The 25,400-nt window shown below is 52.4% G+C and overlaps 1 protein-coding gene across 1 annotated transcript; it reads right to left on the bottom strand.

Moving 5' to 3' along the window:
- Positions 1 to 5,538: 5,538 nt before the first annotated feature.
- On the bottom strand, positions 5,539 to 19,229 carry LOC113843643 (maestro heat-like repeat-containing protein family member 2B). The gene is made up of 39 exons (XM_072036789.1): positions 19,148 to 19,229; positions 18,842 to 18,966; positions 18,385 to 18,507; positions 18,086 to 18,251; positions 17,785 to 17,883; positions 17,162 to 17,313; positions 16,673 to 16,816; positions 16,226 to 16,318; positions 15,863 to 15,932; positions 15,656 to 15,769; positions 15,496 to 15,569; positions 15,119 to 15,238; positions 14,870 to 14,977; positions 14,521 to 14,683; positions 14,216 to 14,398; positions 13,776 to 13,828; positions 13,450 to 13,557; positions 13,054 to 13,173; positions 12,800 to 12,922; positions 12,539 to 12,694; positions 12,181 to 12,303; positions 11,793 to 11,872; positions 11,442 to 11,580; positions 11,265 to 11,357; positions 10,902 to 11,006; positions 10,579 to 10,702; positions 10,105 to 10,217; positions 9,858 to 10,010; positions 9,473 to 9,627; positions 9,138 to 9,300; positions 8,674 to 8,861; positions 7,944 to 8,081; positions 7,635 to 7,746; positions 7,298 to 7,441; positions 6,828 to 7,010; positions 6,532 to 6,684; positions 6,273 to 6,395; positions 5,944 to 6,046; positions 5,539 to 5,642 (listed from the first exon to the last, which is right to left on the bottom strand). Exons 1-39 carry the CDS (start codon positions 19,170 to 19,172, stop codon positions 5,554 to 5,556), a joined length of 4,800 nt encoding a protein of 1,599 aa, XP_071892890.1. The 5' UTR covers positions 19,173 to 19,229; the 3' UTR covers positions 5,539 to 5,553.
- Between the last annotated feature and the right edge of the window lie 6,171 nt (positions 19,230 to 25,400).

Here is a 25,400-nt window from a genome sequence, read left to right as displayed (position 1 = left end):
ATACTAAACTCGAGTACACCTATACATATGTACAATCAGAAAAGGTAACAAACAATCCTTTTTTCCATTCCTTTTCTTAATTACAAACAAGTCTTCATTTTCCATTCCTTTTGAACAATATGTCTTGCTTTGAGTTGTCAAGCTACTCGGTCTTTGGGCCTTATGTATCCCGTTCTTCCCAAACCAAAGAAAAGCATATCCATCTCCTTTTCAAGACCAATAGGGCCTGGGTCAAAAGGCACGTCCAGGTCAGCAGGGGGCATTAACAGCAAAAGCCTTCGATGGCTGTAGCAGCAGAGGGGCTGATGGAGTAGCAATCAGATCAGTAAAGGAGCCCACAGCTCCCTCACTGTCTGGCAAACCACACGTTTCTAACTGTGGTCCCACATGGCTCTTTAAGGCCTCAGAGATTGCTTGTCAGGTGCCAAACAACTCCACTGCAACGTTTTTCATTGCAGAGTCCCACACCTTGGCATCAATTTGGTCCCATATTTCAGGATCATAAGCTGTCTGTTAATAAGGAGAATAAGAAGGTTACCAGGACAGTCTTTGTTTCTAAGGACGTATGATTCCCCATAATGTGCAGCTGCTTACCAGCAAGAGGCAGTTGTGTGCGCAGGTCCACTTCTCTCAGCTTGAGCTTCTCTCCAGCTCTGGTGCTCCCATTTCCAGTGACTTTCAGTATGAGCTTCTCTGAGCGGTTTGCTCAGTTTGGCTGAAGCTATCTTCATGAGGTGATCAATGTGCCTGTTTCCGTCCTGGTCTCCGTCCTGCTTGCCTGTTCCTTTTCATTCCTTCTTTCTACTTCTTTATTGATGACATAACTTCATTGTGTTGCCTTTTTTTTTTTTTTTTTATCTTGAGGACAGGCTCCCCTCTTATACCCTTCTCCCCACGGCTTTTCAAAACAACTTTTCATTGGTCAAACAACTTTGCATATAACAGCAACAGCAAACACCCAGAAACTTCCATGCCTTAACAGCTGGAGCACAAGCAACCCGAGACTGCATGGAGTCTCCTGAATCACCCTTCTTTGTTCCCTCTAAACTCTTTTACATTGCTGGTGGCCTCATGTTAAGAGTCTAATCTTATCATCAACCACAGGGCTTTCCAACCCCCATGGCCAAACTCCCACATCTCCCCCTTCTTTATTAATATCAACTACTTTCTCGACACGAATTATCACTCCATATATAACAAACTGAAACTAGAAACTATGAAAATTAGTAACTTTCCAGTTCCTAAATGTGCTGTTTCCAAAAGACCAGGTAGGTGAGGAACATTTCTCAAGAAGCAGAGTACAGGAGAGATGAGTTCCAGAAAATAAATAAATAAATAAATTTACTTAAACCAACAAATTTCTAGGCCAGAAATGTCTAAAATAAACATAAGTAACATGGGAATGACCACTGAAAATTGCACATAGCAAAATGGCAGAAGAAAATGGTCAAGCAGTTTATAGAAGTCACATGAAAACATTTGTCATTATTTTCTTGGTCCTCTGTCAAAATATAGGATCCACACTATTATCAGCATACATCTTGTAGTGTATCATGCAAAGAGCAAGAAGTGGAATGTGGTTTTTATCTCAGCATGTAATAGAAAACCCAATAAATCTCAGAGAAAAGGCTACAAGTGAATTATGAGAGCCTTATCATCTTATTTAGACAACATATTTTTCTTCTTGTAAGAATGATGGTGTTGATTTAAAATTGTGGAGAGGAACACAAATGAAAAATAGGAAAAGTAAACTGGAAGGATTTTATCTCCCCCTATACCCTCTCTACTTCCTCACCCCTTTCACTCCCCCACAATAAAAAAAAAAAAAAAAAAAGTATACTTACTCTTTTCTTTTTACCTTTCAGAAAAAAAAGGATTTTATTTTTATTTTATTTTATTTTTTAACATGATTTTATCATCTGTGGAAATTATGACCTTTGATACAGCAAGTGATGTTTTTCTTTTGTATTTCACAACCTTTAGTTATGCGAACATCTAGTTTTGTTATCCTAAGTCTACACTGGATTTTTCTGAACTCTCTGTCCTTGTCACTCTCATAGATGAGATGTAGCTCAGGCATGAAGGTCCCTAAACTCTGGATTTCCACAAATGACTGGATTACAAAACACTTAGTTTGATTCACACGTCTGCCCAGTCTAGCCAGACAGTTTTAGTGTCCTGCAATGAGTTACTACTCCCCCTAGAGAACAGTTGAACTTCAGTAAGGTGATTTTGAAATAAGCCCAGAGTTTACTGACTGAACAATCGGTGAGCATGTTCATGAGAAAAAGCTTGAAACTGCCTTTGTCAGTGTAGCTAAAATCCTGAATACCCAAAGAAAGAACTCCTTTCCAGGTGTTATAAATGAGGTCTCAATTCAATCTGAATTTTGTAATATTTATAAAACAAATATTTCTAAAAGGTATAAAAGGCAAGTAAACAGCGCTGGGTGTGCAGGGAGTCTACGCTCCACCAACACGCACACACAAACATCAAACATTCTAAATACATGTATTCAGAACATTGCTTTACATAATAACCCGAGTATGCTTATACATACATACAATCAGGATAGGTAACAAACAATCCTTTAAGTTCCATAACTTAACAGTCTCCATTTTCCATTCCTTTTGAACAATATGTCTTGCTTTAAGTTGTCAAGCAACTCAGTCTTCAGGCCTTATGTATCCCGTCGTTCTTCCTAGATTGAAGAAAAGCATATCCATCTCCTTTTCAAGGCCGATAGGCCTGGGTCAAAAGGCACGTCCAGGTCACCAGGGGTGTAGCAGCAAAGACCTGCGATGGCTGTAGCAGCAGCGGGGCCCATGGCGTAGCAGAAGGATCAATAAAGGAGCCCACAGCTCCCTCACTGTCTGGCAAACAGTGAGGCAACATTTCTAACTGTGGCCCCACACGGCTCTGTAAGGCCTCAGAGACTGCTCGCCAGGTGCCAAGCAATCCCACTGCAACCTTGTTGTTTCTAGTTTCAGACTCCCACACCTTGACCTCAGTTTGGTCCCATATTTCAGGCTCATAAACTCTCTGATTGTTAATAAGGAGAATAAACTGTAAGGTTACCAGGACAGTCTTTGTTCCTAAGGACGTATGATTCCCCACAATGCACAACTGCTTACCAGGGAGAGGCAGTTGTGTGTGCAGGTCCGCTTCTCTCAGGTCAAGCTTCTCTCCAGCTCTAGTGTCACCTATTTCCAGCGACGAGCTTCTCTGAGCGGTTTGCTGAGTTTGTCCGAACCTATCTTCATGAGGCAATCAAAGTGCCTGTTCCCGTCCTGGTCTCCATTCTCCCAGCCTGTTCCTCTTCACTTCTTTTTCCTGCTTCTTTATTGATGTAACTTCATCATGCTGCCTCTTTTTTTATCTTGAGGGCAGGCTCCCCTCTTATACCCTTCTCTCCACAGCAGTTCTTTTCCAAACAACTTTTCATTGGTCAGACAACTTTGAATATAACAACAACAGCAAACACTCAAAAACATCTATGCCTTAATGGCTGGAGAACAAGAGAACCAGCCGGGGAACAAGAAACAACTTTGCATATAACAGCAACAGCAAACACCCAGAAACTTCCATGCCTTAATGGCTGGAGAAGAAGGAACCCAAGACTGCATGGAGTCTCCTGAATCACCCTTCTTTGTTCCCTCTAAACTCTTTTACATTCCTGATGGCCACATCGTTAAGAGTCTGATGTTATCATCAACCATGGGGCTTTCTGACCCCCATGGCCACATTCCCAGATCTCCCCCTTCTTTATTAATATCAACCATTTTCTCAACACGAATTACCACTCCATATATAACAAAAGGACCACCCAAAAAATCAGAGCCTGTGTCCAAGAGCGTTGTCCAAACACTTCTTGAACTCCAACAGGTTTGGTGCTGTGAGCACTGCCCTGGGGAGCCTTTTCCAGAGCCCGACCACCCTCTCGGTGCAGCACCTTTTCCTCACAGCCAGCCTGAGCCACCCCTGTCCCAGAATCCCAGAATCACAGAACAGCTGAGGCTGGAAAGGACCTCCAGAGATCCTCTAGTCCAATGCCCCTGCTCAAGCTGGGTCACCTAGAGCATGTCACAGAGGATTAGATTGCATCCAGGCAGCTTTGGAATATCTCCAAAGGAAGAGACTCTACAAGCTCCCTGGGCAGCCTGTTCCAGTGCTCAGCTCCATGCTGTTCCCTCAGGTCCTGTCGCTGTCCCCAGAGAGCAGAGCTCAACGCCTGCCCCTCATGCGTTTGAAAAACCTCTGGGTCTGCTTGATGCTGTTTGATGAAAAACAGTGTTGAGAAACGCACATATGTCCCAGATGCAGTTTGTGGTGAGGACCATGGTGAAGCAGGCTGCCCCCCTGCAGCCCGTGGAGTACCACGGTGGAGCAGGGTTCCACGCCGCAGCCCGTGGAGGATTCCCCAGTGGAGCAGGTGGCCCTGCACCGACAGAGGCTGTGGCCTGTGGAAGACCCCTGCCGGAGCAGATCCCGGGCTAGACCTGTAGACCGTGGAGAGGAGCCCATGCAGGAAGGAGCAAGGGGTCTGGCAGGAGCTGCTGCCCGTGGGAGACCCAGGTTAGAGCAGTTTGCTCCTGAGGGATGGACCCTGTGGTACAGACCCATACCTGGAGCAGTTCTGGAAGAGCTGCTGCCTGTGGGAAGCCCCCGCAGGATCAGTTTGGGAAGGATGGCATCCCATGGGAGCGACTCCACAGCACAGAGGACAAGAGTGACCAAGAAGGAGCAGTGAAGTGCCATAGACTGACCACAGCCCCCATTCCCCTGCGCTGCTTGGGAGGAGGAGGTGGAAGAGGGTGGATGGCATTTTGGGTTTCTTTCCTTTGTTTCTTGCTTCTCTAGCTTGTTAGGAATAGGCAATGAATGTTACTGTCTCCCTACTCTGTTTGGCCTGTCACGATCATTGTTGAGCAATCTCCACGTCCTTATCTCAACCCTCAAGCCCTTTGCATCCTCTTTTCTCCCTGTTCCTCTTGGAGGAGGGGGAGTGAGAGAGCGGTTGTGGTGGAGCTCAGCTGCCCACCCGAGTAAAACCATCCCAGAAGCGCATGTTGAGAACTGCTTTGGAGAGCAGTTTTCCAAAGATGCCCAAGATGAGTTCCTGGAAGGTGCAAAGGGTGCAAAGGGTGCTTTAGTGAAACCTGGGGGAAAAAGTTAAGATCCAGGTTACAGTAGTATACGTTCTCTGCGCTCCTCACGAAATGGACACGTTGGGAATAGGAGTGGCAAGCAGTTTCTTTTTAAGGGAAGTTTTAGAGAAACAAATTTGGAGGGGCGACGTGTGCTTTCTCCCGTTTGCCAGCAGCCTCTCCTGATCGCGGTGACGTTTGCTGGATAACCCTGGGAGGCCTCACGGTTAGGTCCACCAGCTCCTGCAGAACCCATTTGTGCATCCTGCCAGGCTTTTCCCCACAGGCCCCAACGTGCCCCCCTGGCCCTACGAAAAAGACCCTTTGTCCACAGAGGGGAGGCCACGTTGAGTTGGATTTCCCCAAGGACACAGCGAGCGGTGAGACCACGTACATGTACAGAGTTTTATTGCCCACAGGGTACCACAGACACAGAGGGCCTTGTCTGCCTTCTCCTCACTCCGGTGTCCTCAGTGCTGCTCCGGCCCTGGAAAGCTGCAACAAGACAGACAGAGCTGTGAGCAGCCAGCCCAGGCAGCTGTGCCCCCTGACACCCTGGAGCTGCTCTCCAGATTCTCCAGATCACTCCTTGATGGTTGCTCAAGCTTTTGAAGGAACTCGGAGGCAGGTTGCAAGGAAAAGCCCTGCGTCCCTGTCTACCCCATCTTCAGCCATGGGACACAGCATGGTGTCTGCCCTGTTCTGCAAAGGCAGGGCCCGGAGGAAAGAGAAAGCAGAGGCCCCTACAGCTCTCTGGTCAGGAAAGGGAGCGGTAAGTTCCAGTGCGGGCTCTCACCAGGGATTTCGAAGGTCGATGGGTGCAGCCTCTGCCCGTTCTCTAGGCAGCCTCTCCTGGCTACGGTATGGAGCCTCTCCAACTCTGGCGGGGCGTATCTGGCCTAGGGCAAGACAGGAAGGCACAAGTTCACGGGGGTCCAAAAAGATGCCTTCTGTTGCCCCTCAGCCAGCTGGCTGGGTGGGCCACAGGGGGAAGGGGAGAGGCAGTGGGTGGCCAGGAGGGATGGCCATGGCCCAGTCCCGGCCAGCCCCACATGCAGCACCGCGCACTCCCCTGAGGGAGCCAGGGCAGGGCCCTGACGTCTCGCTGGAGCACAGCTTACTTACCAGGTGAGTGCAGAGCGCATCCTGCAGCTCTTGTGCACCCAGCCTCTTGCAGAGAGAGATGATCTCCCGTGGCCGCCTCAGCCCCATAAATGGAACACAGAGCCTGAAGGTGATCTTGCACATCTGAAGAAGAGAGTTGTGCCGTCATTCCTCCTCCAGCAGCGTGTGTGGGACCTGCCCAGGGAGCTCAGCCAGCCATGCCTCGGCCGTGGCCACGCAGCTTTCTGGGGCTTTGGGAGCAAGCTCCAAGGGCACTTACGCTGGCAACTGCAAAGTCGGGATCCCGGAGGTGCAGGAAAAGGCTGACCCATGTTTCCGCCACTTCTCCGGCAAAGAACGACCACTTGCTCGAGGCTGAGGAGGCCAGGACTGAATAGAGGCGCAAGGCCGAGTAGCGAAGGTACTCTTCTTCCTGCAAGCAGAAAGCCGTTTGTCAGCTGGGTAACGAGGCCGAAGCAGGCACTCAGCCAGCAGAGGCCATCCAGGCGGCGCGTGCAGGCCCCTGCCCACCCCACGCTTCTCAGAGCAGCGGCAGCAAGAGCTGGCTTCACTCACAGACTCGAAGAACATCTTGGTGGACCTGGCGATGTCTTCAAAGGCCGATCCCAAGTTCACCGCCTGCAGCACCCTCACGAGCTCAGCTAGCGCCAGCATGCTTTCTGCAACCACCTCGGGACAGGCAGTGTCCGCCAGGCTCTGTTGCAGCACCTGGACAACTTGTCTCCCGTGCTTCCGCACCTGCAAAGGCAAAGACGTGCACAGACTTAGGGCTCTCCCTGCCTCCAAGGGCTGCTCTTTCTTTCCGTGGCTGACAGCTCTGCTCCAAAGCACTGTTCCTCTGACATTTGGCACCCAATTTGCCCTCGGCAGCCCTGCTGGCATCAGGGAAAGGAGCGCGGAATGAGAGAAAGGAGCCCTGCTTTTGCCTTTGCCGCTCTGTCCAGACCCTTGAAGCAGCTCTCCCCCGGGGTCTTGCTAGGGAGGGGAATATCCCTGCAGTCAGAGCGCAGGGAAATCCGTCTCACCTCCACGGGCATGCTGCCGGCTGCGTTGCCCAGAGCTCTCGCTGCCAGCTGCCTTATGGTGCTGCTTCGGTGCTGTGCTTTCTCAGCCAAGACACGCAGAGTCTTCAGGACGTTCCTCTTCTCAAGAGGCGGCTCCTTCATCAGCTGCAACAGAGCAACACAGCCACGAGAGTCAGGACACAACCTCAGCCCAGGCACAGCACACAAGCAGGCTTCGCACAAAGGAGTCTCGATGGGGACGCTTGCTTCTCATCTCTCCCCACAGCAAGAGGCAGCCCAAGCAGCAATCTCTTTCAGAAAAGCCCTGGGGAGCCCCCCTGCCCTCCTACTGCCTCACCTCAGCAAAGAAAGCCATGGCCGTCAGCAGCAGGTTTGCTGATGGGTGGCGCAGCCACTGGGAGAAGATCTCAATCAGCTCCTGGGAGATGAGCTGGGCACGGAGCAGGACACTGCACAAAGAGCACAAGGGGCAACGCCCGGTCAAGTGGGAAGGCTGCAGGCTGCCACCGCGGACTTCCCCTCCTCCAGCACAGGCGCTGCTCTGCCCTGCACAGAGCTCCCCGAGCACGCAGGAACGGGCCCCGGCAGCCGTTCCCCTGGGCGCAGCCACCGAGAGGAAGGCGAGATGCTGCCCTGGGGCTCTCACCTCGTCAGGAGGCACATGCCCTCGGCATAAGTGCGGGGGCTCTCCAGCAGCGCCGACATTTTCTGCCTCCAGAACGGCGTCAGCCAGCTCTTCTCAGCGCATTTGCTCAGCACTGACAGGAGAGTTTCACAGAAAGGCCTGGGAAAGAGCAAGAGCCAGAGAAGTCTCAGATCAGAGCAGTGTTCCGCAGGGAACTTACAGAACTTACAGGGACTTAGCAGAGCAAGAATGCTCAGCAGCTTTACGAGCCGAGCCGCTTCTTCGCTCATCCCAAGCTCCAGCGAGGGAGGGAGAGGCAAAGAAGCGCAGAGGCAACGCTCTGTAGCCACCAAGTCTGTGGCAAAAGCTGGCCAGAAAAGCAACTGTCTTTTTTAGCCCTGGCAATGCCCCAAGCCGCTTACAGAAGGACAAAAGCCAGGGCCCCCAGGATCAGTCGATGGCAGGGAGGAGAGAGCGCCCTGCGGCAAGGTGCCCTGTTGTGTTGTGTTGTGTTGTGTTGTGTTGTGGGGGGACTGATCTGAGCACTCAAAGCTCCCCAGGGAGGCAGCACCGCCTGAGTGCAATGCTTGGTGCACCCTGACAGGCCGGGAATTACACTGGCAGAGCCTCCACGGCAAGAAAGCACAGCTGCCCGTGGCCAGAGCTGGGCCACAAAGCAGGACAGGGAACACACAAGCATGCTTGGCTAGGCCATTCAAGCCCCCCTTGCCCTGCCCCTCCTGCTCCTGACCTGCACACGTTGCCCTCTTGCCGCTGATCCTCAGCGTGCCCTCTCCAGGGGCTGAGGGGCGCAAACAGAATCTCTTTCCCCAGTGCCTTGCTGAGCTGCAGCAGGAGCCCAGGGAGGAGGGAGGGAAGCAAGCTCTGGACCCCCTCCTTGGACTGCACGGACACCATTTCGGAGATGGCACGGGTGACCTGCAGGGAAATGAGAGCACCCGACAAGCACCCGTTAAACAAGAGCTTTGCCAGCCCCGGCCCGCTGGCTGCCTGGGGCACTTCTACTGCCTGCACGCCCCGTCTCCGGGACAGCCTTGCAGCCTGGGCGCAGCGGCTGTGCCGGCCGTCCCGAACTGCTACCGCTGAGACACTGCAGCAGTGTCCTGGCAGTGTCCAGAGACGCTTGCAAAGGGCACCCAACGCCTCGCCCTCGGACTGGGAGTGGGGGAGCAGGCACAAAGCCTCTGAACGTACAGTCAAGGACTCCGCAGAAGGCTGGTGGGCGTGCAGCCTGCCACTGGACGAGCTGGGCTGGCAGCTGTCGTCTCCCACTCTCCTCAGCTTCCTCGCTAAGCGCTTCAGCACACTGAGGCCAATGCTGTCTCTCCCCAGAGTCCTCCACAGCTCCAGTGTGTTTCTGCCAAGAGATGTGCAACCATGAGCCCGTCTGCTCTGTTCCCAGTGCTACAAGCACACCTCCTACATTTGGGTGGAGGACAAGGAGCTGCTGCTTCCCTTGGATCGCCCTAGGGGAGGGGAGGCAAGCTACGGCTCTCTGAGCCCAGCAGGAAAGGGAGGAGCGCATGTACCTGTCCAGAGGCACAAACTTCTTGAGGATGACGTTCATCGTGAGCCTCTCGTGATGGCGGGCCAGGATCAGCACCGCATGGTGCACGAAGTACATGCACGAGGGCTCCAGCATGGACTCTGTGCGGCTGTGCAGGGTGGAGAGGATTCCTCGCACCTGAAAGAAGCAGGGGAGAAAGAACGTCTTGGCACGGGAACATGGACGTTCAGCCCATGAGCCACGCCTGCTCCCTTGCCACTCTTTCACGCTCGAAGGCGAAATTTCACCCCTAGCACCCTGCCCGAGCCCTGACTCTGCCCCGAGAGCTTCTTTAGCACACAACCGGCAAGATGTGTGGTGCGACAGCCAAAGCGAGAAAGTCCAAGGCATGGAAAAAGGTCTCTTACGTCTGGACCAATGTCCTTTCCCCAGGTTTCCAGAAAGGTGATCATCCAGTGGCCTGCAGCACACACGCGGCTTCCTCTGGCACGCCGGAAGGGCTCCTGGATGGTATTCATGAAGTCTGCAACCTGTTTTTTGGGGACGTTTTTGCAAACGACCTGGAAAGATGCAAGAACCAGGAGAGATCGAGATCCCGTCACGGCTCCGCTCCAGCTCTTCAGAACATAAGGCAAGCTTGAGGGCACTCCTTACCTCTGCGATTTGGATGGAGGTCCGGAGCTGCTGAGAGGCGTCGCTGCGAGCACTCAGCCCCTCACACAAGCTCGCAGGGTCGTCTGTCTCCAACAGCCTGTTCGTGGCCTTGGCTGGAACGAGCACGGAGAGAAAAGGGAAGTCCCACTTAGGGCAACTGAACTTCCCTTCCCAGCCTTTGCTGAAGGCCAGGGGAGTCAGTCTTGAACTCGCTGCAGCGGGATGGCCCTTGCCAGGTTCTGAGTGCCCCCGGCTGCAGGAAACGCTGGTGGCAGGTGGCACTGGGTGGCCCTCTGCCAGGATCCCTCCCCAGCTGGCTGGGGAGGTGGAGGACGAACAGGCTGGGGACAGGACAGCAGCCGAGCACCGTGCCTCTCCTTTCCCTCCTGGCGGCAGGGCCCAGCCCCCGCGGGGGATCCCGCTAGGGCCAGGCGGGGCAGAGGGCCGGCAGGCGCCTGCTCTACTCACACTCACCTTGGATGTGGAGAAGGGAGCTGAGGCAGGCAGCGGCCAGCTGGCGGGAGCTGCTCATGGGCTCACAGGTCAGAGGCCCCAGCAATCCCGCCAAGGCGCCAAACGGCAGGTAGGCACCTCTTGTCTGCAGGGGCGAGAGGAAGAACAAGGGCTGGAACTGGCCCCAGCACTCCCTTGCTTCTCCCAGCCGCGCCCTGCTCAGGCCAGGACTGGGCAGAGGGGGGCTGGGCGCTGGGGGACCCCACAGCCCGTGCACAGCTGGGCAGAGCTGCCCTGCCAGGCCCCCTTGCAGCTGGGGGCACACACTGGGCATCCTTCCTCACCTGAAAAGCCACTCCATCTCTGCAGTCCTCCAGCAGCTGGGCGCAGACCTGCAGGGCCCTCTTGCACACCCACGGCTTGTCCGAGGAGAGCCAGAACCACAGGACCTGGGGCAGAGCAGCTCTGTCTGCCAAGGGGCATCTTTCCCTTCCCGCCATCCCTCTCCATTTCCCTCCCCTCCCTTCCTGGCACTTGCCCTGAGGGCCTGCCCTGCGGCACTGCCCCACTCTCTTCAGACGCACCTGCTCCCACCCAGGAGCTTTTCCCTGCAGCCAGCTCCTTGCTGCAGCCAGCCAGGGGCTGCCTCTTGGCTTTCCCCCCTGCAGGGCCCACTTCTTGGCCTCCAGCACCCCATGGATACTCACCCCGGCGATGTCTACAAAGTCGACAGGGCTTGGCTTTGTCTTCAGCAGGACTGCCATGAGCCGGCCCAGAGCCTTCGTGGCCATGTGCAGGGACTGAAAGCGGAGGAGAGGGACGGAGATGCAGGATCACGGCTGCTGCCAGCACACAGCTTGTGCTGGGAAGGGACAGCAAGTTACCTGGAGCTGCAGCACTGCCTGCTCTGCGTTCCTGATCTTCCCAATCTGCTCAGCCGCTGAGGGAAGTGGCAGGATGGCCTGGCAGCAGTCAGACAGCAGGCTGAAAATTTCCTCGCTGCTGAACGAGATCTCCAGCTTGCTGGCAAGGGGAAAAAAGAAGACGAGGGAAAAAAAATATAAGAGGAGTTCCTAGCGCTCTGCAGAGGGGGTCACATGGCATCTGGGCTTGTCCTCATTGACAGCCCCAAATCCAGCCAGCCTAGGCTATGGCAGGGAGTGCTGCTCTTTGGGAGCTCCCCGACAGGAGGAACATCATCCCGCCTCACAGCCCCCGCAGCTCCTCGCTCTTACCTCCACTGCTCCAGGGCCAGAATCACCTTCAGGTGCAGGGACGCTGCCGGGAAGTCCCAGAGAGTCGTCTTCACCAAGTTCTGCAAGAGAAAGTTGCCAAGTGGGCATTGGGCACAGGAGAGCTCTCGCACCCTGCCCGGGGACGGGCACTCCTGCCAGACACTGGCTGCAGCGCTCCCGCAGCTCCCACAGGGGCGCTGCAGGATGGAGCAGCTCCCCAGCGGCTGCCCAGCCATGGCCACTGCCTGCCAGCACTCAAGGGCCCCCCCACCAGCTGGGGACACGGCTCCAGGAGCTCAGGAGCTCCCACGCGGCTGAGGGAGACCTTCCTGCCTCCTGGCACGGCCCCAAACTCCCCTGCAAGACAGCCCTGGCTCTGGGCACTCACCTGCAGGATCAGCAGCAGCTTGTGCTTCAGGACAGGATGGAAGCTGCCCAAGTTCCCCACAGCTTGAACGGCACAGCCGACCTCAAGGATGCTCTGTGCCACGGCAAGATTGGTCTGCAAGTTCTGGGGCCCAAGAGAGAAGAAAACCCTTTGAACTGGAGGAAGGGCCACAGACTGCAAGAGGAACATGTGCACGCGGGGGAAATCTAGGGGAAGGGCTTGGATCTTCCTGCTGGGACAAACCATTCCTCGGGGGACCTTTGGAAAGAGACGGCCCCTCTCAGGATGCCCTAGCACGGAGGGCTTGGAGCTGGGACTGCACCCAGCAGCCCTGCCCCTACACGCCCCGAGCTCTCACCTGGCTGCTGGAGATGGAGAGCAGCAGGATGTTGCCCGCGATGTCTGCCTCCACGTGGGCGAGCAGTTGTTCCTTGGAGGCACGCAGTGCCATGCTGCTGTGGGCGAGCATGACAGCCCTGCAAGTGGCCTCAGCTCTCCTGCTGGCCTGGGTCGTCTGCGTTGCAAGAGATGCTGTGAGACGTCCGCCCCATGGCCCCCCACAGCCCACGATGAAAAGCAGGTGGAAGACAGCCAGGGAGGGAAACCCCAAACACCTCACCTTCCTGCGTCTGGAAACCCTCAAGCCCCGGCCACTGCACGAGGTGGCAGCAAATGTTGTTAAAGTCTCCAAGACCAGGCCGAAGTGGCTGTCGGCGGCTTGGCAGACGAGAGAAATGATTCCCTGCAACAAGAGACCGAGGGACAGTCGGCACGGGCCCAGCCGTTCAGTCATGGCCAGCCACAGTGGTGGGCAGCGATGAGGAGCTGGAAAAGGCCTGGAGCAGGGCCCGGGGACAGAGCAGGGAAGCTCACCTGGGCCTCAGATGGCTCCTCAGGTTGTGCTCTCGTCAGATGCTGCAGCAGGTTCTCTTGGACGTGTGGGAGTTCCTGACAAGCTGCCAGCGTCGTCCCAAGAGCCTTGTATAGGAAAGCCTGCAAGGGAACAAGCCGAGCCCGAGATGCAGCAACAGCCTGGCGTGCTGCAACGGGGCCAGCGCACGGGGAGCAGCCGAGCCCGGACGCAGGGATGGGCTTTCGCCAGCCCCGCTCAGCACGAGAGGAGGGAAAGGCCGCGGGGGGCAAGGGCCAGGGAAGCAGCGCAGACAGCCCTCGTGGGCAGAGCACCGCCTGCAACCCCAGCCCCAGCCCTGCACGTGGGCGGGGGCCCCGTGGCTGCGCTGCCAGGGGAGAGCCGGGCAGGGAACCGACCTTCTCCCCAGAGCTGCTGGGAGAGCTGTCCAGCCGCTGGCTCAGCACACAGCTCAGGCGCTTGATCCAGGCGTCGTCCCCGATGGTTTCCAGGGATGCCCTCAGGAACTGCAGGAGAGAACAGGAGAGGAAGCGAATGCTTCTTGGCCTTTGACAAGCAGGAAGAGGCAGTGCCAAGGTACGCGGCCACTCCAGAGTGGCCTTCCACGAGAGCTGTGGCCCGTGGGAGAAGGGAGAGAGAGAGATGCAGGAGGAGGAGGAGGAGTGGGGTGCCTGGGAAACACCCCTGCCACCTCTCTATGCTATGCCTCCCAGGGCTGCAGTACCTGAAGCAGACGGCGCTCCCACTCGGCAGCGTCTGGGATGTTCCCCTTTCCTCCTAGAAAGTAGGAAGAAGACAAAAAACCTTGCTTGGGACCAAGCCACAGACGAAGAGCTGCTGCCAAGCTGGCCTGGCCCAGGGAAGCTGGTGGCTGCACCCGCTCCAGAGGCGGCCATCCGTCCCTCCCCACAAGCACCGCCCCAGCAGGGCCATGGAGGTGCCACCAGGACCAGCACGCTGTCCAAGGGGACGGGAAGGGCCCCATCCATGCGCCGGGACGAATGGATCGCTGTGGGACCCCAGCTTCAGTGCTGGCTCCCGGGCAGGGAAACGAAACGGCAGCAGAACAAGCTCTGGGCACCAGGCGGGGATTCCCCTTAGCCATGCTGGGAAGCTGACTTGCCATGCCCTTCCTCCCTCTCCCCCTCCCCAGCAGCACTTTACCTTGGAGGTACTGCAGCAGCAGGGGAATCTCGGTGTTCCACGTGGCCCCCACAGCTGCGTGGATCCTGCTGTGGAGGCTCTGCATCACCAGCAAGGCAGCAGCTTGGAGTTCACTGCCCGCAAAAGGAGACCCCGCCACCACCAGCAGGCGAGCCAGCAAGTTGTGCGGAGTCAGCGTCATGTCTGCGGGGAGAAAGAAATGCTGGGCGAGATGCCGAGCCACACCGTGCCCTGCCACGCTGCCGTCCATGCAGGGCACAGACAAAGAGATCAGCAGAGCTCCATGGGGGAGTTGCTACTCCTACCTTGCAACAGGGCGTTGAGGACATCGGGATCCAGTTCGTGATGCTCGTGCCCTGCTGTCAGCTCATTGCTCTCAGCCAGGGCGCGGAGACAGCGCGAGAGGGGGATCAGCATGCCCGTGTACTTGGCTGGCATCACATAGATCAGCAGCCTCGGCCACAGGAGCTGTAGGCAATGAGACAATTCAGCCCGTCAGCATTTCTGCCTCAGCTCAGAGATGGGGAGGATGGTGTGCATCTCCCTGAGCACTTCCGAGCATGCTGGGGGCGAGCTTTCAGGTGTGCAAAGGAACAAATGGCCTGAAGAGAGGAGAGGAGAGGAGCAGCAGCAGCAGGACAGAGGAGGACTTACTTTGGCCATCCCTCTCACAGAGATGTCCAGGGACCCCAGGACGTCCATGCACAGCCCTTGGAGAGCTCCTTCTTCCTGGGCTTCCCGGGCAGACAGGAGTCCCGCAGCCTGCAAGACAACATTGGGAACCCCCCGCCCCGCTTGCTCTCAGGTCCTACCCCAGAAGGCTCAGGTGTGGCCCCAGCAGGCTCCCATGCCAGCCTCCTGGCAGCAGATCTCCCCAGGGAAGATGTTGCACGCTGTCCTTACCCTTCTGTTCGAGCTCCGGCTGAACTCGCTGAAGATGTAGCCCACAACGTCCCACGCTGAGCAGCTCTGGGCATTGGCACTGAGCAGCTCCCTGATGAAGTGCAGAACTGCCCTCCTCACCTGCCAGGGGTCAAGTGTGCTTAGCACAGGGCCACGGGGACCTGCCCACGCTGGCAGCGGCATCACCTCTGGCTGTCAGCCCTCCCTCCGGTAAACACGAAGGAGCAGGGAAATGGCTGGCTAGGTCCGAGCCCTTCTAGTCCAGCCTTGCCAGGCTCTGCCTCTGCCCTGAGGGAAAAGGTTTCTCTCCCACCCCGACCCCGACCCCGACCCCGACCCCGACCCCGACGGCACAGTCCCTTCCCAAAGCAGCTCACCCGGATGCTGGGGTCCCTGCACACATGCTTGACAGCCCCCACCACCTGGGGCAGCTTCTCTGCCATCGCGGGCTCTGCAAGAGATCCAGTGAGGCATGCGTGGAGGCACAGCCCAGAGGGTGGAAGAGAGCCCTCCAAGCCCTGACCCCGCAGTACTGACCGTCACAGCGTGCCAGAGCACCGAGCAGACCCAGGGCTGCCACGCGCACGGCCTCCCTCTCGTGGCCCAGCTGGGACTCCAGGAACGGGATCGTCTCCTCTGGGCAGATGCGAGCTGTGGGGAAGAAATCCCATCCTGCATTAGCAAGCAGCTTTGGGAGAGAGCTGCCGGGACACCACGGGGCAGCGCCACAGCTCCTCTCCTTACCTTGCAGCAGGATGCACTGGCTCAGCTCTGCCTTCTGCTCCTGGCTGTGCTCTGTGGTGTCGGCAGTGAGCTGTGGGAACAAGGTGGGAACATGGTGGAGCAAGTCCCAGCAGCATTGAGAGGGCCCGAAAAGAAACGGCGCTGCCAGCTCTCATCTCCCTGGGCACTGGTGGCAAGAGGACCCCCAGTCAAAACCCAGCCCACCCCACAGCATCCCCAGGGACACACGCACAGGTCTGGAGCACCCAGGAGCCACCCAGGAGCCACGGCTGAGCAGCATTCAAAGACTCGGGGCTCTGGAGTCCTCCCGAGACTCAGCCAAGAGGGAATTGCTGTGGCTGTGTGGCTGCAGGCTCCCCTTACCTCGCTGTACACGACACTGCTGATGGCAAGACACTTGCCCTTGGGGACGGGGATCTGAGCTTGCTCCAGGGCCTCCAGGAAAGAAAGGAGGTTCTGCAAGAGAACAGGAGAGGAAGAAAGGGCCGAAGCCATGTCAAGCCACTTGCGAATGGAGCGACTGTGCACAGCAACACAGCTCCCCGTGCAAACAGCCCCCAGGGAGGTGGGGGCAAAGCCTCCCATCTCCCAGAGGTGGGCCCCACTGCCTCTTGGCTCCCTCCTGGCCCCATCACGGTTGCTCTTCCCTTGCCTGAAGAGCCGAGGGAGCCTCGCATCTCCACGGACCTCCCTGTTGCACGTTTCTCTAAGGGGAGCTCCCTGGCTCCTCCCTGCATGCCACAGCTCCCTGAGCCCTCGTGCCACTTGCACAGACCCCACGGCCGTGCCAGGCCCTGCGCCACACCTCACCTTGGTCACCCTGGAGGCGTCTTGGACCGTCCGGTACTGGTGCAGGAGCCAGAGGAGCTGCTCCCAGACATGCTCCCGGTGCTCCTCCTTGTGCAGGAGGACACGCATCAAGGGAGTCATGGCCCCGATGACAGCTTGCTTGTCCTGGAGAGGAAGCGGGGAGACCCAGCGTCAAAGGCTGAAGGTCTGCCCTGCCCACAGAGAGGCCTTCCCCTTGCCCTTTTTCCCTTCCTCTCCCTCGCCCTCGCCCTTCTGCCCTGCAGGAGATGGGCTTGCTCTGGAGGGCAGAGAGGTTTTCCCCACCCCTCACCCCCCGCCCTGCCTGCCCAAATGCCCTGGGCTTCAGCTGCTTCCCCGCAGGGAGCCCCCAGCCCCAGGCACAGAGCCAGGCTGGGGCCTTCTGCAGCCAGCCCGCTGGGCACAGACAGAGGCACAGGCACAGGGGACATCCCTGCTGCCGTCCCCAGCTGGGAAAGCAGCACTTCTCACCTCTTCCTCCTGGCAGTCCAGCAAGGTGCTTGCCACAGAGCAGAACACCTGGGAAAGGCTTTCGTAGAGCTGCTCCTTCTCCGGAGCAGGCAAGGAGCATCCTTTCCAGGTGCAGATGTAAACGTTGACCACTTTGGCGCACTGCTCCAGAGCTGCAGCAAGAGAAGAGAAAAAGGAGCCTGGAGCAGGGAAGGGAGCGGCACCCCCCGCCAGCCTGCTGGAAGCACAGTTCATTCAGCTCAGGAGCAGATCTAGGTTCGAGGGCAAGTTGTGTGCTCAAAGTGTCTCAAGGACAACGCCACACCGTTTCTGTCCTCCACATGACACCTTCTCCTCACAGGCTCCAGCATTTTCCTCTGCAGCCTTCCCCTGCCCTTCCCTTCCCCAATTTTTGGCCATCAGGGCACATGAACCCGGTAGGAAAGTCCAGGAAGGGGACCCAGGGGTTCCCGGGCACCTTCACCTCCAGCCCACAGAAACCTTCACCCACCCTTTCCAGGCGCCCCCAACGCTTTGGGATGGCAGCAGCGTGGGCTCAGGCCCGCCATGCCCGCTCTGAGAGCAGAGCGAGGTGCCAGGGGCTGCCCTGCCCCTGCCCCTGCCCCTCCCCAGGGTCCACTCACCACCGCAGGCAGCACGCAGGATCCGGCCGCTCCCTAACTGGCCCACCACGGTGCGCAGCCCCAACAGCACCACGCGCATGAAGGGGATGCACTGCAGGGCTGCGAAGAGAACGGAGAGTGGCCACGGTCAGAGCCCCCAGCCGGCACTGGCAGCGAGGGAGGAGGCGCTGCAGCCATGGTGCCCCCCAGCTCAGCACAGCTTGCGTGGAGAGGGGAAGGATCCCTTTCTATCCCAGCTCTCCCAGCCTGGCCCAAAGCGGGAGGGGAGGGAGGGAGGGAGGATGGCGGTGCTGGACCGTACCGTTGGTGCTGAGGAGTTTGCCCACAGTGATGAGCACGAACTCCTTGGAGATCTGCCCTGGGGCATTCAGCTGGGCCAGGAGCTCGGCTAGCACGAAGCTGAAGTGGGAGCGGGCCAGAGCCACCAAGACGTCACTGGCAGCCACCTTCGTGTCTTCCGTCACGCCCTGAAAAAGAGGCTCAGGTTGGCTCAAGAGCCTCTGTGGGGCCCCAAGGCCAGCAAAACCTGTCTGTGTGCTCCGCATTGCCCTCCAATGCCTGGCAGGCTGCTCCCCTCGCCTTCCAAGAGCACCATCTCACCTGGGCAGCTGTCAGGTCCCAGGACACCTCTGCTAGCAGCCGGTTGACGACACCGCACTGCAGGCAGCTGTCATCACCCCACAAGACGCTCTCCAGCTCGCAGTACGTCTGCGCTCTGTCGCCCTGGGGACAGAGCACCATAGGGATCAGTTGCACTTGCTTTGCTCCTCTTGCCAGCGCGCCGCCAGCTGCCCGCCCTCGCTCTGCAGAGCCTAGGGATGTGCTGCTGGGGCTGGGAAGCTGCAAGAGGGACACAAAGCCCCTGGCCTCTGGGATTGGGCAGCCAGGGGACCTTGGGATGGGGCCCGGGCAAATGACTGCTCCTTGAGAAGCTCCAGGCTGGGCACTGCCCTGTGCCGGGGCTTCTGGATGAGAAAACCAGGAGGGCAGAGGTGCCGCCAGGCACAGGCTCCCCCTGCTCCCCCCCCTGCATCATGGTGGGGAGCCCCCAGCTCACCTCCTCGTCTTGCAGGCGCTCTAGCAAAGTCGCAACACTGGCAGAGGTCGGGGCCGCTTCAGGGACAGGCCCTGGCACCCTGCCTCTGCCCTGGCGACGGCTCCGTCTGGGCCAGCAGCCCACACCTGGAAGGAAGGAAAGAACGGAGCAGGTGGCATCGGTGCTGCTGGCTGCAGGGGGCTGGAGCTGGTAGGGACGAGGATCTTGGCCAGCTGGGAGAGAAATCTCCGCAGGAGACGCAGCCCCGAGCAGCCTGCTGGGAAGGGTCCTGCTTCAGCCCCCAACCTCCCTCCCGCTGCCCCTCACCGCTAAGGGCTCTCAGCCTCTCCATCGCAGCAGGATGTCCCCAGATAGACACAATGCTCTCTCTGGGTCCTCCTCCTACCGGCCCTACAAGCAACTGGGCCACAGCTGGCACACACGGCAGAGGGATGTAGGAGGGATACACTGTGACCTCAGCACCAGGGCCTGTTACCACACAGAGGGCCGTCCCTAGCTCATGACTGAAGTAGACTTGAGGAGGAAACTTCGGCACTGAAATCCATCCTGGCAAACCTACCGTATCTTGGTCTGGTTGTCACCTTTCACCACTTCTCCCCTGGGGTCATAGAATCACAGAACGTCCTGAGCTGGAAGGGACCCACAAGGATCGCTGAGGCCAACTCCCAAGTCTCTAAAGTTTTATAAATGAGGTCTCACCTCAATCTGAATTTTGTAATGTTTATAAAACAAATATTTCTAAAAGGTATAAAAGCTATAAAAGGTATAAAAGGCAAGTAAACAGCGCTGGGTGTGCGGGGAGCCTACGCTCCACCAACACGCACACACAAACATCAATTTTCTAAATATACAGCACATTGCTTTACATACTAAACCCGACGATGCCTATACATACGCACAACCAGGAAAGGTAACAAAGAATCCTTGAAGTTCCATGCCTTAACAGTCTCCATCTTCCATTCCTTTTCTTGATTACATGCAAGTCTCCATTTTCCATTCCTTTTGAACAATATGTCTGGCTTTAAGTTGTCAAGCAACTCGGTCTTTGGGCCTTCTGTATCCCGTCGTTCTTCCCAGATCGAAGAAAAGCATATCCATCTCCTTCTCAAGGCCAATAGGTCAAAGGCCTGGGTCAAAAGGCACGTCCAGGTCAGCAGGGGGTGTAACAGCAAAAGCCTTGGATGGCTGTAGCAGCAGAGGGGCCCATGGCGTAGCAGAAGGATCAGTAAAGGAGCCCGCAGCTCCCTCACTGTCTGGCAAACCACACATTTCTGACTGTGGTCCCACAGGGCTCTGTAAGGCCTCAGAGATTGCTCGCCAGGTGCTGAGCAGTCCCACCGCAACCTTGTCGTTTTTAGTAGCAGAGTCCCACACCTTGACCTCAGTTTGGTCCCATATTTCGGGCTCCTAAACTGTCCGATTGTCAATAAGGAGAATAAGTTGCAAGGTGACCAGGACAGTCTTTGTTCCTAAGGACGTACATGTATGATTCCCCACAATGTGCAGCTGCTTACCAGCGAGGGGCAGCTGTGTGCGCGGGGCCGCTTCTCTCAGCTTGAGCTTCTTCCGAGCACCGGTGCTCCCATTTCCAGCGACTTTCTGTGCAAGCTTCTCCGAGCGGTTTGCTGACTTTGGCTGAAGCTATCTTCATGAGGCGATCAATGTCCCTGTTCCCGTCCTGGTCCCTGTTCTGCTAGCCTGTTCCTTTTCATTCCTTCTTTCTACTTCTTTATTGATGACATAACTTCATTATATCGTGCTGCCTTTTTTTTTTATTTTGAGGGCAGCCTCCCCTCTTCTACCCTTCTCCCCACAGCAGTCCTTTTCAAAACCAACTTTTCATTGGTCAAACAACTTTGTCTGGCAACAGCAAACACCCAGAAACTTCCATGCCTTAAAGGCTGGAGCACAAGCAACCCGAGACTGCATGGAGTCTCCTGAATCACCTTTCTTTGTTCCCTCTAAGCTCTTTTACATTCCTGATGGCCACATCGTTAAGAGTCTAATGCTATCTCAACCATGGGGCTTTCCAACCCCCATGGCCACATTCCCAAATCTCCCCCTTCTTTATTAATATCAACCATTTTCTCGACACGAATTACCACTCCATATATAACACAGGGAAGCATCCTAATAATTGTTAAAAAAAAAAAAAAAAAAAAAAAAACTACACATGATTTCTCTACATTGTGAGGAAAATAGAAATTCCATGCTGGGTCTAAGTGGATACTCTTTCAAAGGTCATTGGAATGAAGAACATCTGCTTCAGAGCAGGTCCCTCCTCAGTTCAGTATTTATTCTCCACTAATTAGACTCATTAAGTATATACTTTACTTGCCTGCCTGTTGGAACATACAATTATTGCTGTTAAAAAAAAAAAAAAAAAAAAAAAGTAAAACAACTTGGACTTGGACAGGGGCCATTTCTATGCTTTCATATGCTGTTTAGGGGAAGAGATCCATGAAATCCCATTGTCTTAATGATTCCTGTTCTTTCATGGCTTGTACTTCTCTTTGGGGTTAAAAGAAGAGAAAGGTAGTTAAAACCATCTAATTCTTTCATTGTGCTTAAAGCCACATTGGAGATATGTGGAATAAGTTGGAAGCTAGCATAACCTCCTAAAAAAGAACATTTCTGGAGTTCACTGAGTACTCTTCATTCTTATTTATACTACTATGAATGCTTTGTTTTTGTTTTTGTTTTGTTTTTGTTTTGTTTTTTCTTCCTCTGACATTTTAAATTTACATTCTCTATCTGTCTGGACCTATACAAATTAAAACAGTCAAAAACTATTAATACCCTAAATATGAAAATATCTTTTTTTTTTTTTTCTTTTTTTTTTTTTAATAGTTTGAACTATTTTACTCAAAGGAAAGCTCTCCCGAAATAGCAAATGTTTTCGCAAACACGTTGAGTTTGGATACCATTTCTTCTTTGATTCTCTACTTGACTTAAAAGGGAATGTATCCATGGATGTCACTGCATTTAGTAAGTGGAAACTAATCTTTAATTTGGCTTTAAAAATAGAAAGAAAGGAAGTATACTTATTTGAATCATGATCAGCTTCAGCCTTATGATGCAGAAGCTACAGAAACCTCAGGAACATTTTCAGGCAATGCCAATAAAGACCGAGAAAAAAGAGATAGATATTTCTGAAGAAAATCGAGTTTTAAAGAACAATATACTTTCATAAATACTTTACTTTTTATAATTGTGATATCTAGCTTACTTTTCCCTAAAAATAATATTATTAATATTATATAACATTAAATATATATTTAATAAATATATTATAATAATATATTATAAATCTATACTATACATATATTGTAATAATATAATATTATTAATATTAGTATTATTGTTAATAATATATATGCTATTATTAATGATATATAATAATATATAATATTGTGTATATGACATGATATATCATATATAATATATATATAATATATATTATTATTAATAATAATACTCTCATAATTTATTAGCAATTAAACCACAGGGAAGAACTGAAGCCGATGTAAGATGATATACTGCCATTAATATAACTTGTTATAAAGTTGTGAGTGAATTACCTTCTGAATTTTACAGAGACCTATGTAGTATCAGAAATACTTACAGCCTGGTTGCCATAAAGTTAGGTCTCTGTCCAATAATGCAATCCACTCTGATAGTATGGATTTCTGAGCATAATTCCTGTAATTGAATGCACAAAAATTAGTAGGTATTCAACCTGTCTCATTCACAAAGCCTTTATGTTAAATGTGGGAATGTGATGGCATTTAGTTAAAAAAAAAAGGGGGGGGGGGGCTGACAAACCTTTTTCTAAAGTATTGCACTCTCTTATTTATCAACAATAAAGCTGGAGATATCCTGAAAACACTTACCTTGTTACTAAAATTGCATAATATAATATTGTGATTGGTTCCCTTTAGTTTAGATTGGTTCTGTTTGGTTCCTGCGGTTGTTCCTACGGACTGCAGCTGCAGGATGGGTAAAAGGATTCTGAGATCTTATTTCAATTTTTCTCTGTCCAAGCTCTCAGGACATATGCTTAGTTTGCAATTTTCTACCAACCTTTCATAGATGCCAGGAACCACAGCAGGATGTTTTTAGGGTGCATGTGAGGAAGGGTTGGTTGAATGTGAGGTCATGATATGAAATATATGTAATCAACTCTTTTCCAGCTAGATCTCTTTCCATTTAAAACATAAAACCTGTGGTTTCTACTATTGCTTTATTTTTTCTTTTATTTTAAATGCATCCTTTGCAGTAAAGCCAAACTGGCTCTGTCTCCTACTAAACCACTCCCCCAGAACAAATGAGCATTTTTTTTAAAGCATGGGGATAGTGGAAAAATTATGATTCTGTTGGATAAAATCTGTTGTTTTTGTTCTTGTTTTGTTTTGTTTTGTTTGTTTAAAATAGTTACTATTTTTTCCATGAGAAATCATACACCTTGTTGGTGTTTTCTTATAGTAAATATAAGGTCACTGAAAGAAAACAGGCTAGATGGAAGATCACCATGGTATTAAATTACTTCCATCTGCAAACATTGTAAATCCTGTAGACATAAAAAGAAAAGTTATGATAAGAACGCTAAAGTGTCATGTATCTGGACTTTAAAATGTTCTTATGCTAAGGACTTTATTCTACTGCCAAGATTAAGGAACATGAAGTCATGACTTGGGAGCTGGGCCCTGTCAAATGCATTCTTCTCTAGAAATGTACTCCTTACTCTTGAATTTTCTTTTTCATTCTCTGTAGAAAAGATGATCTTGAAATAGTGACTGCCCATTATAATTTCTTATACAGACATTTTTTTAGGCACTGACTTGACACTAGTTCTAAGACTAAGATGAGTGTCAAAAATGTAAAAAACTTATTTTCTGTTTATTAATTCTCCCTAAACAGACATCACGTTTTCTTGGTTTTAGTTCAAATCTATCTCAGGCTGTAAATCCAAACAGACCATTTTCTATATACATAGATCTGCAAGTGCTTACTGTATGTGCAACTTTACACATATAAATTATTTTTATTTATAGCAATTACTTTCAAAATGTGGTTTTCCAACTTCATTAAGGTGTTTTGTTTACTCATCTTACATGGCGTTCTCTTGGTTGATGGTTATAAAACTCCTAAAATTAAAATTTTTTTCAAAAATGCTTTGTAAAGATTTTTACTGCAGTCATACATATCATTAAAACATACATTAATTATGTCTCCTTCAAAAATTGTATGACATAAAACTACAAAGTGAAATGAATGCAGTTCAAAAAAATGTAGTATTCTTCACAGCATTTCTGTGAACAATGATATACTGATAAATAAATACATGAGTAAATTCCATTCTTAGAGCACCAAGTATTTACATTATTATAAAGAGAATTTCTTGTCTCAATTGCAATGTTACTTTTTTTTTCTTTGTTTACTTTAAGGAACCTGTAATTACAATTCTACAAATGCACATTTTCATACAAAAGGATTAATGTGTCTTGTGGATTTCTATCAGTTTAGTAGAGATTGTAGAGATTGTTCGTTGCAGTTCATTGCATGCACTGAGAAAGGTTGAAATGTGAATTAACGTGTTTTTTTTTTTTTTTTTCTCAAAGAGGTCCTGCATACTTGCCTAACAAAATACATTACAAATATAACAAAAACATATATCCACAGACCACAGATATAAACATTTTACAAGGGTAACTCCCATTCCCGTCTGTCTTTTCCTTGTGTATCAAACAAATCACTGCAATGTAACAAAGGAAAGGCTGTTCCTTAAGTTGCTTTTCAATTGGAGCCTTGTCTTTATCTATGCATAGAGAGAATAAGAAATGTTTATTTATACATGTGGCTCTTTATAGTTGCTACTCAAAAAGTGCTGCATACAAACATCCAGAATTTCTCTAGCAGAAGGAACACAAATGCACACATTGAAGATAATGACTATAGGTGAAAGTTCCATTTGGCAGTTGTCCACACAGCCTGAAGATATTAACAAGGGGGCTTTAGAAAGAGATGCCAAATTTCTCTTCATCACTACCCAAAGCATTGTTAGAGAGATGTCTGGCTCGAGGTTCAAGTATTTCTTTCCAGCTAAAAAGAACTCCAGGAGTTTTCTTTGATTCTGCCTCTGATGGGCCCCCAGTAGCCCTCCCAAGATGATGATGATGAAAGACAGTGAGGAAGAAACCTAGAAATTTCTTAAAGAAAATCACCCTCTCCATAGACATTCAGTCCTGAGGACTAAGCTACGAAAAGAGGAAGAAAAGACCTAGGCTGGTGGACTCATGAAACTGATGCTTCTGACTGTATTGGAATAATATCAGATTTGCACAGTAGTAACAGAGCCACTCTTTTTAGTCAAACATTCTTCATTCCAGTCCTCGCTTCTTGTTAGAATATTAGAATATCTTAACAAATAGAAAATATATAGAAAATATATTCTCTTCACATCATGTTTGATTCTGTTCAACTTTTCCCTACTTTAGTCTTCTCCACAGTTGAACGAATAATAACATTTCAAAAAGATTTACAGAAGAGTATCTTAGAA

Source organism: Anas platyrhynchos, chromosome 4 (genome assembly GCF_047663525.1).
Source record: "Anas platyrhynchos isolate ZD024472 breed Pekin duck chromosome 4, IASCAAS_PekinDuck_T2T, whole genome shotgun sequence".
NCBI lineage: Eukaryota > Metazoa > Chordata > Aves > Anseriformes > Anatidae > Anas > Anas platyrhynchos.
The sequence above is the reverse complement of the archived record's forward strand: the minus strand, read 5'-3'. Positions and strand labels throughout refer to the sequence as shown.

Bases quoted from the DNA above. Each gene is read 5' to 3' on its own strand.
- LOC113843643 (XM_072036789.1), bottom strand. From the start codon at position 19,172: ATGGAGAGGCTGAGAGCCCTTAGCG. The intron at 16,319-16,672 runs GTGAGGTGTGGC...GTTCTCTTGCAG, and splicing joins ACGCCTCCAGGGTGACCAAG to AACCTCCTTTCTTTCCTGGA. The intron at 10,218-10,578 runs GTGAGTGTGAGT...TGCTCGTTCCAG, and splicing joins CTCCCTTCTCCACATCCAAG to CCAAGGCCACGAACAGGCTG.